This window comes from Rhinolophus ferrumequinum, chromosome 20 (genome assembly GCF_004115265.2).
Source record: "Rhinolophus ferrumequinum isolate MPI-CBG mRhiFer1 chromosome 20, mRhiFer1_v1.p, whole genome shotgun sequence".
Classification (NCBI taxonomy): domain Eukaryota; kingdom Metazoa; phylum Chordata; class Mammalia; order Chiroptera; family Rhinolophidae; genus Rhinolophus; species Rhinolophus ferrumequinum.
The window spans coordinates 11699264-11714017 of NC_046303.1; the positions used below are offsets into that span (position 1 = coordinate 11699264).

The following is a 14754-nucleotide window of genomic DNA, read 5'->3' on the forward strand; positions in this document are numbered from 1 at the left end:
TCTTGGTGACTGAATTCTATGATCGCTTTTATCTCCTTCTCCTTTTCAAAACTGTTAGCGGAGCCACTAGCAAAGAGGGGTCTGCCCCACTCTGGAAAGCACACACACACACACACACACACACACACTTCAAACAGCTGGGTTCTGAGAGACTCGCTAAAAGCCTTCCTTCTAATAGAAGCCCTCTGGGTTCTGAAGACCGGGAACTGCTTCACTTTATGTCCAAACACGACTGGCTTTCACTGGAAAATCTCAAAGTGAGGTGCTTTCCAGAAAAGCTTCAGGCGCCAGCACTTCCTGACTCCGTGCTTCATTCTGCACGGCCATGTGCAAAAACCTGCCCCTTCCTGGGGAGGCCAAATGATCCAGCCATTTCTGATGATTAGAAAAGGAGGAGCTGTTACCTCTGAAGTGAGCTCCACAGAATAAACAAACCCTGCCCCCGTCATTCAGTGGCCGGCCCCGCCTTTCAACTTCATCAAAGCAAACCGTCAGACTGCAAGTCTCACACAAGTGACTTCTAAAGAGCGCACTGCTCTCTTCCTGCCCCTTAAAAGGAGAGGGAAAGTATGGGAACAGCTCCTACGCTCTGTGCCCAAACCTTCCAACAGGTAAATGGCTGGCTTCCTGGAGACGAGGCTCTCAAACTTCCTCCTTTCCTGTCTGGTTGTTCATTCTCCTCCATTCTGCTGCTGCTTTTGCCAAGCCCTGCAAACACACGGGTCTTTGGCAGAGCAGACAATTACAGAAAGAGAGGAAAAGAAGGTTGCTTCAAAACTAAAGAGTGGGTCGACATGTTCTCCCCCTTGATCCTGGAGAGTAGTTACACAGACGTACGCCTGTGAAAACGCACTGCGCAGAGCACTGAAGGTGTCTGCACTTACGTACGTCACTGTATTTTACACCTCAAAAATATGCTGATAATTTTTTTTAAAAAATGGGCTTCCCCAGGTATAGTTGTACTAAAATTCTGACTGAGAATAGTCTTCTGGAGACATTTGTAGGTTCTGAATGGCCTTAAGAGAATCTCCAGATGCAGAAGCAGCTCCTCTGCCTCCACCCTACCCCTCCCCCTCCCAGTGAGGATCCAGAAATGCCAGGCTTCTTATGAGAATTTCTCGAGGAGAGAAAGAGAGGCGATACAAGAAGACATCAACCCAAAAGCGAGAAGTTGGCTCTGCTCCCTGGGCCAGCCCCTCCCTCCTGAGGTCAGGTGGGAAGAAAGGAGCCCCCACCCCCGCCCACAGAGAGCCCTACCACCCATGTCCTCCCATGGGGAGCAAACGACCACAGGACCTGACAGGCCTAGCAGAGGCAGCAGCCACACCTACCAAGCTGCAGGGCGCCCAGGTCACCATCGGCCTTGCTGGACACTGGCAGCTGATTTTTCCTAGAAAAAAGGAAAATGTCAGTGTATCAGAGGAGAATGACAGAGAGATGCAAACAGCAGAGAAGAATGGGAGGGATACGGGGATGGGGGTTCCCCCTAGTCCTGGGCCTGCTACTCTGTGTGTGCCTTGCACTGGTCACTCTCACTCTCTGAGCCACAAGTTCCATATAGGATGGGACCAAGTCATCTTTCAGTGCTGTGTTCTCACAGACAGACCAGGACAGACAGACACACACACACACACACACACACACACACACACCAGCCAATAGAGGATGGTAAACCCTATAGTCTGACACTTGCCAAGAACCTAATGCAAGTTAATTTGCTGATGTCACCATGATCCTGCTGGGACACACACACACACACACACACACACACACACACACACACACGTCAAGTTCTTGTAATCATTACACAGATTATTTTCATCTCATCTCTATTTTTTTGTTTGTTTGTTTGTTTCCTTTCTCTCAGCTTTCTTGTAAAGCCATCAGCCACCATTTATAAGAAACCTCTAAAATGCACCAAAGAACCTATCCTTCTCTTACCTGGAAAATTGTCCTATGATTCTGATTTGTAAATTCAGGTGTATGCATGAGGAACTTCCGTTAAGCGATCTACCTGTATTTTACCTCTCGTTAGGGTTTTCTTCCCCTCTCCAGCATGCATCCATCTGAACTAACATAAAGTCATTTTCTAAAAAGAATGTATTAAAAATAAACATATTACATCACTCTCTGAAAACCCATTGACTATGTTCAAGAAATGACAGCTCTTTTGATGGGGGCATTGAAATATATTTTCCTCCAACATCCTTGCAGGGTAAGATATGATTGAAGTAACAATCGCAATCTTGCCATGGTACGTTCTATTGAATTGGCTTCCTCCTGAAGATGTGTGAAGGGGCGTGAGGGGAAGATCGCCGAGGACATGCAGTGCCACGTCTCAGCACATACTGCTTTGGACTCCGCGTTTCCTTCTCTGCTCCGGGAACACAGCGCTCTGCCCAGGCGGCCCTGCTCCTTCCCTTGCCTCCCCCACCCATCAGGCCCATTTTCCTACACCCCTACCTACCAGGATTCTGCAAGCGTTCTTGTGGGGAATGGGGAAAGGAAGAGCCGGAAAGAGGAGCTAAGACGCGGAGGGGCAATAGAGGATGTGAAAGGAGGGGCGTCAAGCCAGAGGCTGTGTCACAGCCACCCCCCGCCAGCCCCCAGCACTTGCATCCAAAGCCCCCTCCAAAGGTTCCCAATTCTTCAAAGGTTCCCCATCATCATCAACAATAATCATATTCATTAATGATTTAAACATGACAGCAATAAGAACAGCAAATGCTGTTATCTGACACCCAATTCCAGGCACTGCCCTGAGTGTTTTGCAAGCATCAAAAGTCTTTGGCTTCTCAGAACAGCCTCATGAAGTATAGTCTCAGAGAGGTCTAGTAATTTCCCCAGAGTTACACAGCACGCAAGTGGCAGCACGGGAATCTGACCCCAGGCAATGGCTCCAAAGACCACCACATATGCTGCTTCCTTATCTAGTAGGATGCAGGGCCACTGGGGCGCCCCACGGGCTACCTACGAGCTGGCGCCAACGGGCCCAGCCTCAGCCCCCTGGACGCTCACATCCGCCTGCATTACCTCCAGGCTGAGCCTCAGCCCATGTCTCTCTACGTTTTCATCAGCTGTTCCCTTCACCTAGAACACGCTTTGGCAAACGCATGCTAATCTTCTACAGCGCAGCTGCGATGTCACCTCCTTCTCCACTCCACAGTGCATTCATTCATTTCTTTACTCCCTCACCCAAAAAACATGTGGCAGTTATCTGGCAGGCCTGTCTCCCCACCAAAGGGAGGCCCAGCCATGTAAAATGAACAGACATACACCACTGTGGAAGGCTCTAGCAACGGTCCCCAGTGATAGCCAGGCCTTAGAAGCTGTGAATGGTGCCTTGCAAATGGATCAAGTTAAGGATCTTGAGGTGGAGGAGGGTATCCTGAATTATCCAGGTGGGACAAATGTAATTACAGGTGTCCTTACAAGAGGGAAGCAGGAGATCTGACACAGAGGAGGAGAACTGATGTGATGACGAAAGCAGGGGTTACAGCGATGCACTTTGAAATCGGAAGAAGGGGCCACAAACCAAGGAATGGGAGTGGCCACTAGAAGTTGAAAAAGGCAAGGAAACAGACTCTCCCCCAGCACCTCCAGAAAGAACTAGCCCTGCCGGGCACACCTTGACTTCCGCCCAGGGGCAGTGATTGCAGTGATTTCCTCCACAACAGTGAGATAATAAATTCACATTGCTTTAAGCCGACCGTTGGTGGTAATTTGCTACGGCAGCCACGGGAAACCACTACTAGTAAGAAGAATCACCAAGGAGGAACATCGGGCAGGGTTCTCCTGGCGGCCTCGGAATCCGAGTGCCCAGCGCCCCTGGTCAGTGCTCCACAAACGGCTGCCGAGTAACACGTGACCAGCATAGAAGCCAGGTGACTCACAGGCCTGCCAGAGCCGGGACTCAAACCCAGGCCACTGGTTCTAAATACTCTATTTTGCTCTTTCTTCTATTTTTTTGCTTCCTTCCCCTTCCCAGAACTCCCCACGCCTCCCTGTGGACCATGGGACAAGTGGCCCGCCCGAGCTCCTGAGGGCAAAGCCATGAGGCACCGTGGTGGCCGTGAGTTGTTGTGCTGTGCAGGGTACAGGGGGGCACTCCCAGTCATGAGACTTCCACCCGGAGCCCCATCCATCAGCTGCAAGAACCCAGCTCAGATGCTTTGTGCCCATTTCCCATAGATCTCATCACCAGAGGAGACTTCAAGGACGGTCACGCTCAGGGAATGTGCCTATTGTTCCTTTCATGTGTCCCTTTGTGGAATAAGCTTTACAAAGTTGAAAAGGTCAGTTTAAAAGCATGTTCTTGCCTTTGAGTGAACACTATTATGAAAAACAATGACACAACGATAAATCAAGGATTCAAAACACGTTTTCAAAGTGTGATGGTGCAGACACCCAGAGACACGTGTCAAAGTGTGCATCTAATAAATCCACGGGAGGCAGGCCGCAGACACCCAGCTCACCTGCTGTGTCTGGGGCCTCCGCTTCCCATCCAAACTCCTCTCTGTGCCCCCACAGGACAGGCACTGCAGGGGTTCAGAGCTACCTGGGGGCAGGACTCAATCCCCGGGTAACTGAATCCTGGCTGAGTGGAAAGAGCCACTCGGAGGTCTGAGCCCTGTCCTTGCTCCTGCCACTCCGCATGACCTTGGGCAAGTCACCTATGTGTGCTCTGTGGGCAGCAGGTGCCTCATCTGTGCCTCGGAAGAAGGCTGAGCACGCCCACTCACTGTGGACAAGACCATGTGCAGAGGCTCTAAGACGATGGGCGTGCCCGAGCCAGGCTATTCCTGAAGATGCTCTACTGCTAATACATCCCAACACTCAGGATCTTTCACCAGCTCTTAATATGAAAACAGAGACGAGGAGACGCTCCTTCCTGTATGTTTGGTCCTGGACACTTGGCTACATTGGTTGTGGATTCCAAAAGCAAACGTGCCCCATGAGAATAAAGATCCTGATCACGTACTGTACGTTCTACTGGATGAAAACGCAGACCCCACTGTGACTGAAGTCCAAATGGACCCCACTCATGGAGCAAAAGAATCCAGAATATAAGAAATTAACATAACATTTCCCAAGCCAGTGACAGCCCAGCACACCTAAGCAAAGCAATGGGAGATTACTTCCACAAAGCAGGTCACACAAGATTCCCAGTGTGGGGCAGAGAGAGACTTTTTTTTTTTTTTTTTTAGAGTCCCACTGAAAATATGTACAAAATAAAAGACTATTAAATATATTGAGAAAATGACGCACCATAAGTGAAAGCCAGGTAACACAGCATATTATAGGACTCCCAGGAACTCGAGATAACCGAACAAAAATCTAGAAGACTTGTAATTTGAGATATTGGAGACACTTTTTTAAAAAAAGAAATGAAAATCATAAGAAAAGAAAAAGACTATGAGAAAAGAACGGGCAGCTTTGAAAAGTAAATACAGTCATAGAAATAAAAAAATGTGTGGGCATATAATGATGGTGATGGATAATACCATATTAAAAATATATATATACAATATATATATAATATATATATATTTAAAAATCTGTGATTCTGCTTCTAGAGGAGGAAGAAAAGAAGGGAAGTGGGAGGGAGGGAGAAATAATGAAAAGCTCTTCTGTATAAAAAACCATCAGCTAATAAATATAAGAGGAACGATAAAAATTAGAAAATGGTGTATTACAGAATTGTACACCTGAAATCTGCCGTGTTTCCCCAAAAATAAGACTTAGCTGGACAATCAGCTCTAATACACCTTTTGAATATAACACCCGGTGTTATTTTACTATAAGACAGGGGGGTATAATATAATATAACATAATATTATATAATAATATAATACCAGGTCTAATATTAATTTTTGCTCCAAAAGATGCATTAGAGCTGATTGTCCGGCTAGGTCTTATTTTCCGGGAAACACGGTATGTAACTTTGCTAACAACTGTCACCCCAATAAACTTTAATTTAAAAAAAAATTAGAAAATCCCCATTTTATAAACTCCTAATATGGAAAAAGATCATCAAAGGATGCCAAAACCACTGGTTGAAAGGTTTCTGAGGAACAGGCTATTTATATAGTCTGAAGGTTACAGATTCCTCATTAATTGCAAAAGGGAAAGTTACCTCTTTAATGATGAACAAACTACCTAATGGAATGATCCAATTCAGTATCACCAAAAATAAAACACACTGACCTTATGTGCTCCTGGTGCGATGTAATGGGAAAGACACAATATCACATATGTATTGTCCTTGCCCAAAATGCTTACCATTAATCTAATAATGAAAAAGGCATATCTAGAATATGCTCATTCTATAAGCAAACAAGACCACATTCATGATGAGAAACAAAATATAGGGGAATTGTTTGAGATTAAAAGAGACTAGAGAGACATGGTGACCAAATATAAGTGAACCTTGAATGGATCCTCGACTGAAAAAAATAAAAGCCTGAAAGAACAGTTTTGGAGTCATTTGAAAGAAATTTGATTATGGGCGTTTATGTTAGCTGATGTTATTGACTCAATGTGAAATTTCTTGGGTGTGATAATGGTACCATGGTTATTTATGCAGGAGAATGTTCTTGTCCTTAGCTGAAATATCTAGGGTGAAATGCCAAGACATCTGAATTTTACTTTCAAATGGATGTATGTGCTACAAATACATATAATATATATGGGAGAGGGAAAAAGAGAAGAGAGAGAAAAGAAACCAAATGGGACAAAATCTTAGAATAGTTAAATGTTAAATGTTGGTAAAGGTTACATAAGTGCGCCTCGCCCTACTCTTTCAACTTTTCTACAGGTGAGAACCTTTTTAAGCTTGGGAAAAAAGCATTTGATAACTTGAAACGGGTGATCAGATACAGTGAAGAAACAGAAGTGACCAGGAGCTATCAGATGACATTACCCAGAATGCAACTCAGTCAGAAGAGAGATAAAGCAGAGGAAAGAACAAATAAGATACATGGAGAGGAGAAAATTGGAAGGCCACAGTACATCTAAAAGAGTTCCAACAGGAAAGACTAAAGAGAATGTAAGAAAGGAAATTAGTGAAAAGACGATTGCTAAGAACTTACCAGACAAGAACCCTCACAGAAACATGTCATTTTGACACTACCGGAATACCACAATGAGAAAAATCTTAGAGAGCAGACTACCCATAAACAACAACTTAACCAAGAGACATTTTTAATATCCAAAATATTAAAAGTAAGGACAAAGTGAAGACATTTACAAACAAAGACTAAAAAAGTTTATTTACCATCACAGACCTTCATAGAATGACCTACCAACGGACTTATTTCAGGAAGAAGAAAACTGAACTCAGAAGGAAAAAGTAGGATGAGAGAAATGGCAAAAGAGAAATCTGCAAACATTTAGACAAATCTAAACGAGAGCTTACAATAAAAATAATAACAATGGCAACTAATTTGGGGTAGTTAAAAACAAAGGGATAATGCTACTAGATAATAAACAGGGCGCCTGGGAAGAGGAAGTAATCAGGGTCACCGCTTTCTAAAATCCTTGCATTTTTTTGAGGGGGTAGAGAGATTGATGAAACGTTGTCGGTTATACTCAAAAATGTAAGTGTAACCATTAGAATAGTAAAAACATAATGTATAACTTCCAAATCAGAAAGCAGCAGAAGAAAAAAATACAGATCAGCTAATTCACAAGAAAGAAGTGCCACGGTGGAAAACAGTTTGGCAGTTCTTCAAAAAGTTATCAACATAGAATTACCATAGGCCCCTGCAATTCCTCTCCAGGGTATTTATCCAAAAGAATTGAAACAGGGACACATGTTCAGAGAAGCACTATACTCAACAGCCAAAAGGTGGAAACAACTCAAATGTCCACCAATGGATGAATGGATAAACAAGATGCTATGTTCATACCACGGAATGTTATTCTGCCATAAAAAGGAACGAAGCGCTGACACAAGCTACAGCATGGATGAACCTCGAAAACATTACGCTAAATGAAAGAAGCCAGAGACAAAAGGTCACATATTCTCTGATTCCACTTCTGTGAACTACTGTACATTGGTGGTTGTCAGGGGCTAGGGGGTGGGAGGGATGGGGAGGAACTGCTTAATCGTAAGCGATTTTACTCTGAAGAGAAGAAATAGAGGTGGTGGTTATACAGCATCGTAATGTACTAAATGCCACTGAACTGTTCGTTTTAAGATGGTTCCTCTTAAAAGAAGAAATAAAGAAAAAGGGTGACACAATTAAAGTATAAAATACAATAGGACAAATGATTTCAAGTACATCAGTAATTACAACCAGGCAAATAAATCAACCTCATCAGTAAAAAAAGACACTCAGATTGATTTTTTAAATTAGAAATATGCTGTTTCACAAGATACATGACACAAAAGGTGAAGAGTAAAGCAAGGGAAAAAATGTATCATTTGTACACCAACCATTGAAAAGCTAATGTAGCTAAATACTATCAGATAAAAAAAGATTTTGGAATAAAAAGCATTATTCGTGATAAACCTATCTGTTACAGAATAACAAACAGAACAACTCAAGAAGAAAATATAGATACCATGAACCTCTATAAAATGAGGTTAATTATAATCCTACCTCAAAACATTGTGGTGAGAATTAAACCGCTTAACATATCAAGTACTGAGAATAGCAGCCGATACACAGTAATTGCTACATAATAGCTGAGATGGTGGTGGTGGTGGTGATGGTGGTGATGGTGGTGGTGGTGGTTAATGAGGCTAGAAGAACCTTGATTCGAAAACCTAACACTTATAAACGTAAGCGCAAAAATATGAAATAACAAACAACTGCATCAGCCATCAGTTTGAAGAAAATTATGATCAAGGAGCGATGCAAAAACATTTTAACATTAAAAAAAATCTAGTAATGTAATTCACACCAACAGGTTAGAGGGGAAAAATGTAAAATCATTTCCACAGACGCAGACAAAGCATTTGATGAAAATAAATACTCGTACCTATTTTAAAAACAAGAATAGAGCAAGCTCAAGGGAAGGGAAGGTTCTCGCTCTACTTGACACATGTATCTGAGCCCCACAGAACATCCTAACACTGAAGCACTGGGAGCACGCCTACTGGAGGTGGTGGCCAGATGAGGAAGTCCATATCCCACAAGATGCAAAGCTACACTAGAGACACACCAGAGTCCGTGCAACAAGTGACACTGACAGCCACGGCGCCAGAGTCCTGGTTTCCTGACCCGGGTTCAGCACTCGCTATACGATCCCTCTTCAAACGAAACATTCTTTTGGAATGAACCCAAGGGTTTGATGCTAATGAAGCAGAGAGTTGCTCTGTCGTCAGTGGACATATAGGAATTGGACAGACAAAGCCATCGGACCAGCTCTTGCCAGAGAAGACTGGCATCACCTGACAATAAACTAATTGCCCTGGGTCTCAATCTCCCTTTGTCCAGCATCAGCTTTGGGAGGCTGCAAGGACCACAACGTCTAGTGATTGTGGGCTTCAGCTCTTCAGAACCATCCAGCCCCCAATTGCAAGAGCTTCTGGGCCGCGTGCACCTTTAGCTGCAGGAGCTTCTGGGCCGCGTGCACCTTTAGCTGCAGGAGCTTCTGGGCCGCGTGCACCTTTAGCTGCAGGAGCTTCTGGGCCGCGTGCACCTTTAGCAAGCCCAGAGGTGCAGCTGTGCTGTGCTGTTTCCTGCTTTCCCAGCAGTGACTGTGCATAGCCCTGTGCATAGCTGCTTAAAACTCTCCTTAAAGATTGGACTTCGGGAGGAGAAAGCCTAGTGAGGCGGATCCCTGCAGGCAAGCTGATTTAAAAAGAACTTTCTGTTTCATCAAAGTTCTCCATGGAAGATTTTTTCTTTCCATTTTCCTGCTTTCCATTTCTTTGGCTTCCTATAGAGGCTCAGCCAAGCTCCCTGAGAAAAGACAAGGTACAGATCGTGATGAGTTAGCCTTGGAAGGTGCCAAGAGCGACACCGGGCATAGCCTTGGCCTTCACAGATGAGGAAACTGAGCTCTGAAGAGACAAAGGAGCTCCTCCAGGGTCTTCACTTCCCAGGAGCTCAGCCCGGTGGGGTCCATGTCCCAGTCTCAGAAGCGCTCCCTCTCCCTGGGCTGCCGAATCAGCAGGCGTTTTTAAAATTAAGCCATAGAGAACATGACTTCTCATTAAGGGTTGGGTTATCGAGAAGTCATCATGTGCATTAACCATCACAATGTGTAGCGACTTTAACAGATCTGCTTTATACCCTGCGGTTGCCAGTTCTGTTGACCTTCAACATATAAAAAGAATCTTTTTTTTTTCTTTCCTCTCTCTTTTCTGGTCTCATAAGGATGTGGAAAACCTGACTAGAATTGCCTGGTCTGACATTTCCTGTGACAAAGCACTCTGTTTGGAATACTGTGAAAGCAATCTGCCCTAACAATTCAACCCAAATAAATTATCTTCCTGAAACTAGTGAAAAAAACTTAATAGGGAATTAGGCTGCATACCCAAGTCTCTCTCATCCGGGTCCATGATGACGAAGGTTGGACAAAGATAGGGATCGCCTGGTGAGGACAGATTTGGGGGAGGGGGGACATTGATGGCCCTGCATCCTCCTGGAAAAGCCATCGGCGCAGCCTGCGCAGCTGGAGAGAAGACACGTTGTACTCCAGCCTCCTGAACCATTGTTCTTCGGGGGTGATTTCTCGGCTTAACTATCTTTCCGTGCGGCCCCTCCCCACAGGCTTTGGCCCACACCCTCGACAAGAAGTGTGCAGAGCGCACTTCCCAAACCAAGTCCCACACGTCTCCTTCCTTGTACATTCCAGGCACAGAGAAGAAATTTACCCCGGTCACCAAGACATCAGACTGGGAGGGTTTCTTCAAGGGTACTCAACTGGCAAAACAAAACTGAATCAAATGAGACCTTCCCTCATATGATTCTTGCTTCCTCCCAATTTGGCACAAGGCCTTGGCATACAACTGCTATTTAATGGATGCTCTCTCTGGAGGAGTGCTCAGAGTTCCCTGGATGTGGCCACCCATCCGAAAGTGCTGGAACGGCTACCGTGTCGCGGTGATTTCCCGAAATCAACTACCGTGTTTCCCCGAAAATAAGACCTAGTCGGACAATCAGCTCTAATGCGTCTTTCAGAGCAAAAATGAATATAAGACCCGGTCTTATTTTACTGTAAGATCGGGTCTTCTATAAGACCCGGTCTTATTTTACTGTGAGACCGGGTCTTATATTCATTTTTGCTCCAAAAGACGCATTAGAGTTGATTGTCTGACTAGGTCTTATTTTTGGGGAAACACGGTAGTTTAATCCTGTGGCCCTGTCAAGGGGGGTGGGGGAGTAGGGAGCGGAGCTTTTGCCAAAGCTCCCCCCACCCCACCAGTAGTGGGCAGAGCCAGAAATAGAATTTTAGGCTCCAGACTCACCCTGGTTAATTTTCATCTATGCCATGCTGGATGCTAGAGGCACTGACTGCATTTTCTTAGGACCGAAGTACATTAGGTCAGGTTGGTGACTGTCCCCTTGGGCATCTCAGTGGGCAGGGCTTTGTGGCTCTCCCGATTCCTCTCTCCCTTCCCTTCCCTTGGGCTGCAGTTTCCCCAAGGAAGGGGGCTGAGCTCAACTTCACCAGGCGACCGGAGAGGCAGGCTTTGCTCAGCATGCAGCAAAAAGATGGGTAGAGATGATGTTACTCCCAGGAAAGGAAAGAAAAATATCCTCTTGAGGGAAAAGTGGTTTCCGTGGAGGACATCTCTGGAACATGGCCAAATCCACTGAGTAACCATTGTTGCACCTGAGATACGCAGTTCGCTGGGCAGAAAGGTACCAGTCCACAAGCTCCCTTCTCCTTGGTCTTGCCCCTCCCCTCTACCCACCAGCAGGTGGCTACCTAGCTCAGCCAAGCCCAATCACCGCGACATGCTTGAAGAGCCCAGTAATCAGGGCCAGAGCTGGAGACGTGATGTGGCGCCTGGCCCAGGCCACAGGGACCCCCAGTGTGAGCCCCAGACTGCACGCCCAGCAGGCGGGATCACGGAGCTGCCTCCGATTAGGGCTCCTGGCATTGGAAGGAGGACCCAAGGGGATGGCTCTCCCAGAGACAAAGACTCCCCCCGCCCCGCCCTCCCCGAGGCTGGTACGAGAGACCAGGGTGGAAAGGATTGCCTCTACACCTTGGCCCGGTCCCAGGGCATCTCAAGTCACCCTTGGAGTTATAAAAGGGAAGGTTCTAACATGCCGCCCGAAAGACATTACATAAGAGTTGCTGCCGGTTTCCATAGTGGCCTGGAAAGCTGTGTGGAGATGTTGACTTAGCTGCTAGGAGAAGCTGCTTTCTGGCACCAGTCCTGCCCTTTCCTGACCTAATAAAGGCTGAAATATCCAGGGAAGGGGCTGCCCCTGTGGGAGAGGCTGACTTTCTCCGAGAGCCATTACACATTAAATCCACTTAGGTGCTGTTTGGGTAAGTACGCCGAAGGGTGGCTTAAAACAGCTCCTGGGATGCAATAGTTTCAGTTTGAACTCACAGAGCATTCCCCTGCGTAAGCATCAATAAAAGGGGCCATGACCGGTGAGTCTGAAATGACACTGTCCGGTGCCAGGTTAACTTCATATCAATTTGAAAATAAAGCTATTTGGGTTCATTTATTTTTTTGGAAAGGTAAGGAGGCTCACACTTAAATAACACTTATTATTAGAGCTCACTTTCCCCAAGTGGCCCTGGGTGAATAGTCACCTTCCCCGGGCTTCCATTTTCCTCTCTGTGACATTCTAAGGGTTCTAAATGTTCTATAGTTTTTGCTCTCACGATAATAATCATTTGTCTGGGAGGTTATTTCTACTTTACCAAGCACTTGCAAAGGCCAGTTTTCAATTTAATTCTCACAGAAGACCTTTGTGGGAGGCAGCATAGGGACATGTTAGCCCTATTTTCACAAATGAAAATACTGAGGATCAGAAAATTGGAACCAGTGTGACACACTGGTCCATGGTGAAATGAGGAAATTCAGCAAAAATACAGTGACTCTCTCACGAGGCTTCATTTGTTCATTTTAAAGGTTGGACTTTTATTGTAAGACTACGTCTATATTTAGATTTTATAAAATTGTTTTAATATTCTTACTTAGCCAGAAAAATAAATAACAACCTGAATAGTGTCTGATATACCACGACGTTGACAAGGCTGAAGCTTCAGGGACCCACACTTGCACAGGCCCCTTCCAACAGGCCCAGCTACCTGTTGGCACGGTCTTCTATTTTTGTCAAATGGGCAAAAATGATGTACTTTTATATTCTCTGTCTTAAGGAGGCCATCCAAACTGTGTTAGTTTCAGGCCCACAACGTCTGAATCTGAACCTGAAGTTGGTCCCCGAGGGTTTTGTTCTTGGTCGTGTTCTGCTGGCCCATGAATTCCCAGTGACCCACTGCATGGGCCAGTCCAACCCCTCACCCTAGTTTGTACAGTGAAAGGCCCAGGCACACCCGGCTCCTGGAGCACCTGGCATCCACCCCATCACACTGCCCCACTACAAAGGAGGAATCTCCAGGAAATTGTGACCTACTCCAAAAGCACAGACGGCCGTTTTCTGGGCATTTCTTAGAAAAGGAGAAAGAAACATGTTGCTTTAAACCCAAGTTAGCTCTGCAAACTTGGAGCATTACGCCACTCATACACATAAAACCAGAGCTGTGGAATTTCCATGAGTGAGCCAGCCCCAACTCAGGACAAGCACACCGAGCTAAAATTAGATGTGTCCCTGAGCCAGCTGGGCGGCCACCCTGTGCCTGTTCTGCAGTCGTTTTCACTTGAAATGGGGTGTGAGGGTCCCTAGGTACCAACCAGATTGTGGGGCCCCTCCCTCCCCACTCTTCTGGGATCACCACCCCAGCCTGAAATGAGGGTTCCCAGCTCTTCAGCCCAGATGGCTCATGGGGGTGGGGCCCAGCAGGTGGGGGTATTCGGTAGGGAGCAAGGCCATGGCTAAGAACAGCCCCTCAGAGGTCGGAACTCTGTGCCGGAACTTTCCCCGACCCCCAAAGCAGAGAAGGGCAGGACCCACCTTACACAGAAGTCAGGAACTGGGGACTGAGAACTTCAGCGCAGGGCAAGTGTTCACTCCTTAAGAGGTAACAATATTTTATGTGAGTGTTTAAGCGAGAAGGGAAAAAAAAAAAAAAATCAAAGCAGCAGAACCTCTCTTCTCCTTAACAGTGAAACTTCTGCAGAAGCAGGATGAGGCCCTTTGGCAAGGCTCTGCTTTCCTGGTTTCTAGGGATCTGCATCCAAATACCACAGGCACAGACTGAAAGCACACACCCTCCCAAACCTCCTGGAGTCTCCACTTCTCCAGACTGCACCCTCACGCCCCCCGGTGGGGTAGACGGGCCAGGCCCTACAGACTATGGCCCCTTCTGGAGCGCGTGGGCGGGAAATGGCCCCAGCAACGCGGCCAACAGAAAGAGCTTTGACCAAAGGTATCTGGAGCTTTTTCCAGAACAAATATAAAAACCACGTGAAGCAGCTGGACTCATGTCGGGCAGGCTCCCGTTGGAAATGTCGCGTTGAGCTTCGCGACGTGGGTGTCATCAAAGGATTCGGGGGCTTCGAGAAAACCGCCAGAGGGTCAGGGGAAGGAAGACACAGCCAGCTAGTCCTGCCAGACTGTGGGTGTCAGATTCCAGTCCCACAGCGGGGCGTGGGGGTGGCGGGAGTCTAGCGAGGGAGGGTAGGAACCAGCTTCGTACAGCCCACAA

General features: G+C 46.3%; 1 protein-coding gene across 3 annotated transcripts in view; it reads right to left on the bottom strand.

Moving 5' to 3' along the window:
- Positions 1-14754, bottom strand: part of MINDY4 (MINDY lysine 48 deubiquitinase 4) — a 104024-nt gene that overhangs the window by 55258 nt on the left and 34012 nt on the right. For all 3 annotated transcript variants that reach the window (XR_004421170.1, XM_033088709.1, XM_033088710.1), the window contains exon 6: positions 1332-1390. Coding sequence is in view for 2 of the 3 variants with exons in the window: in XM_033088709.1 (XP_032944600.1) it covers positions 1332-1390 (59 nt within the window). In the remaining variant the exon portion in view is untranslated. The remainder of the gene's footprint in view (positions 1-1331; positions 1391-14754) is intronic.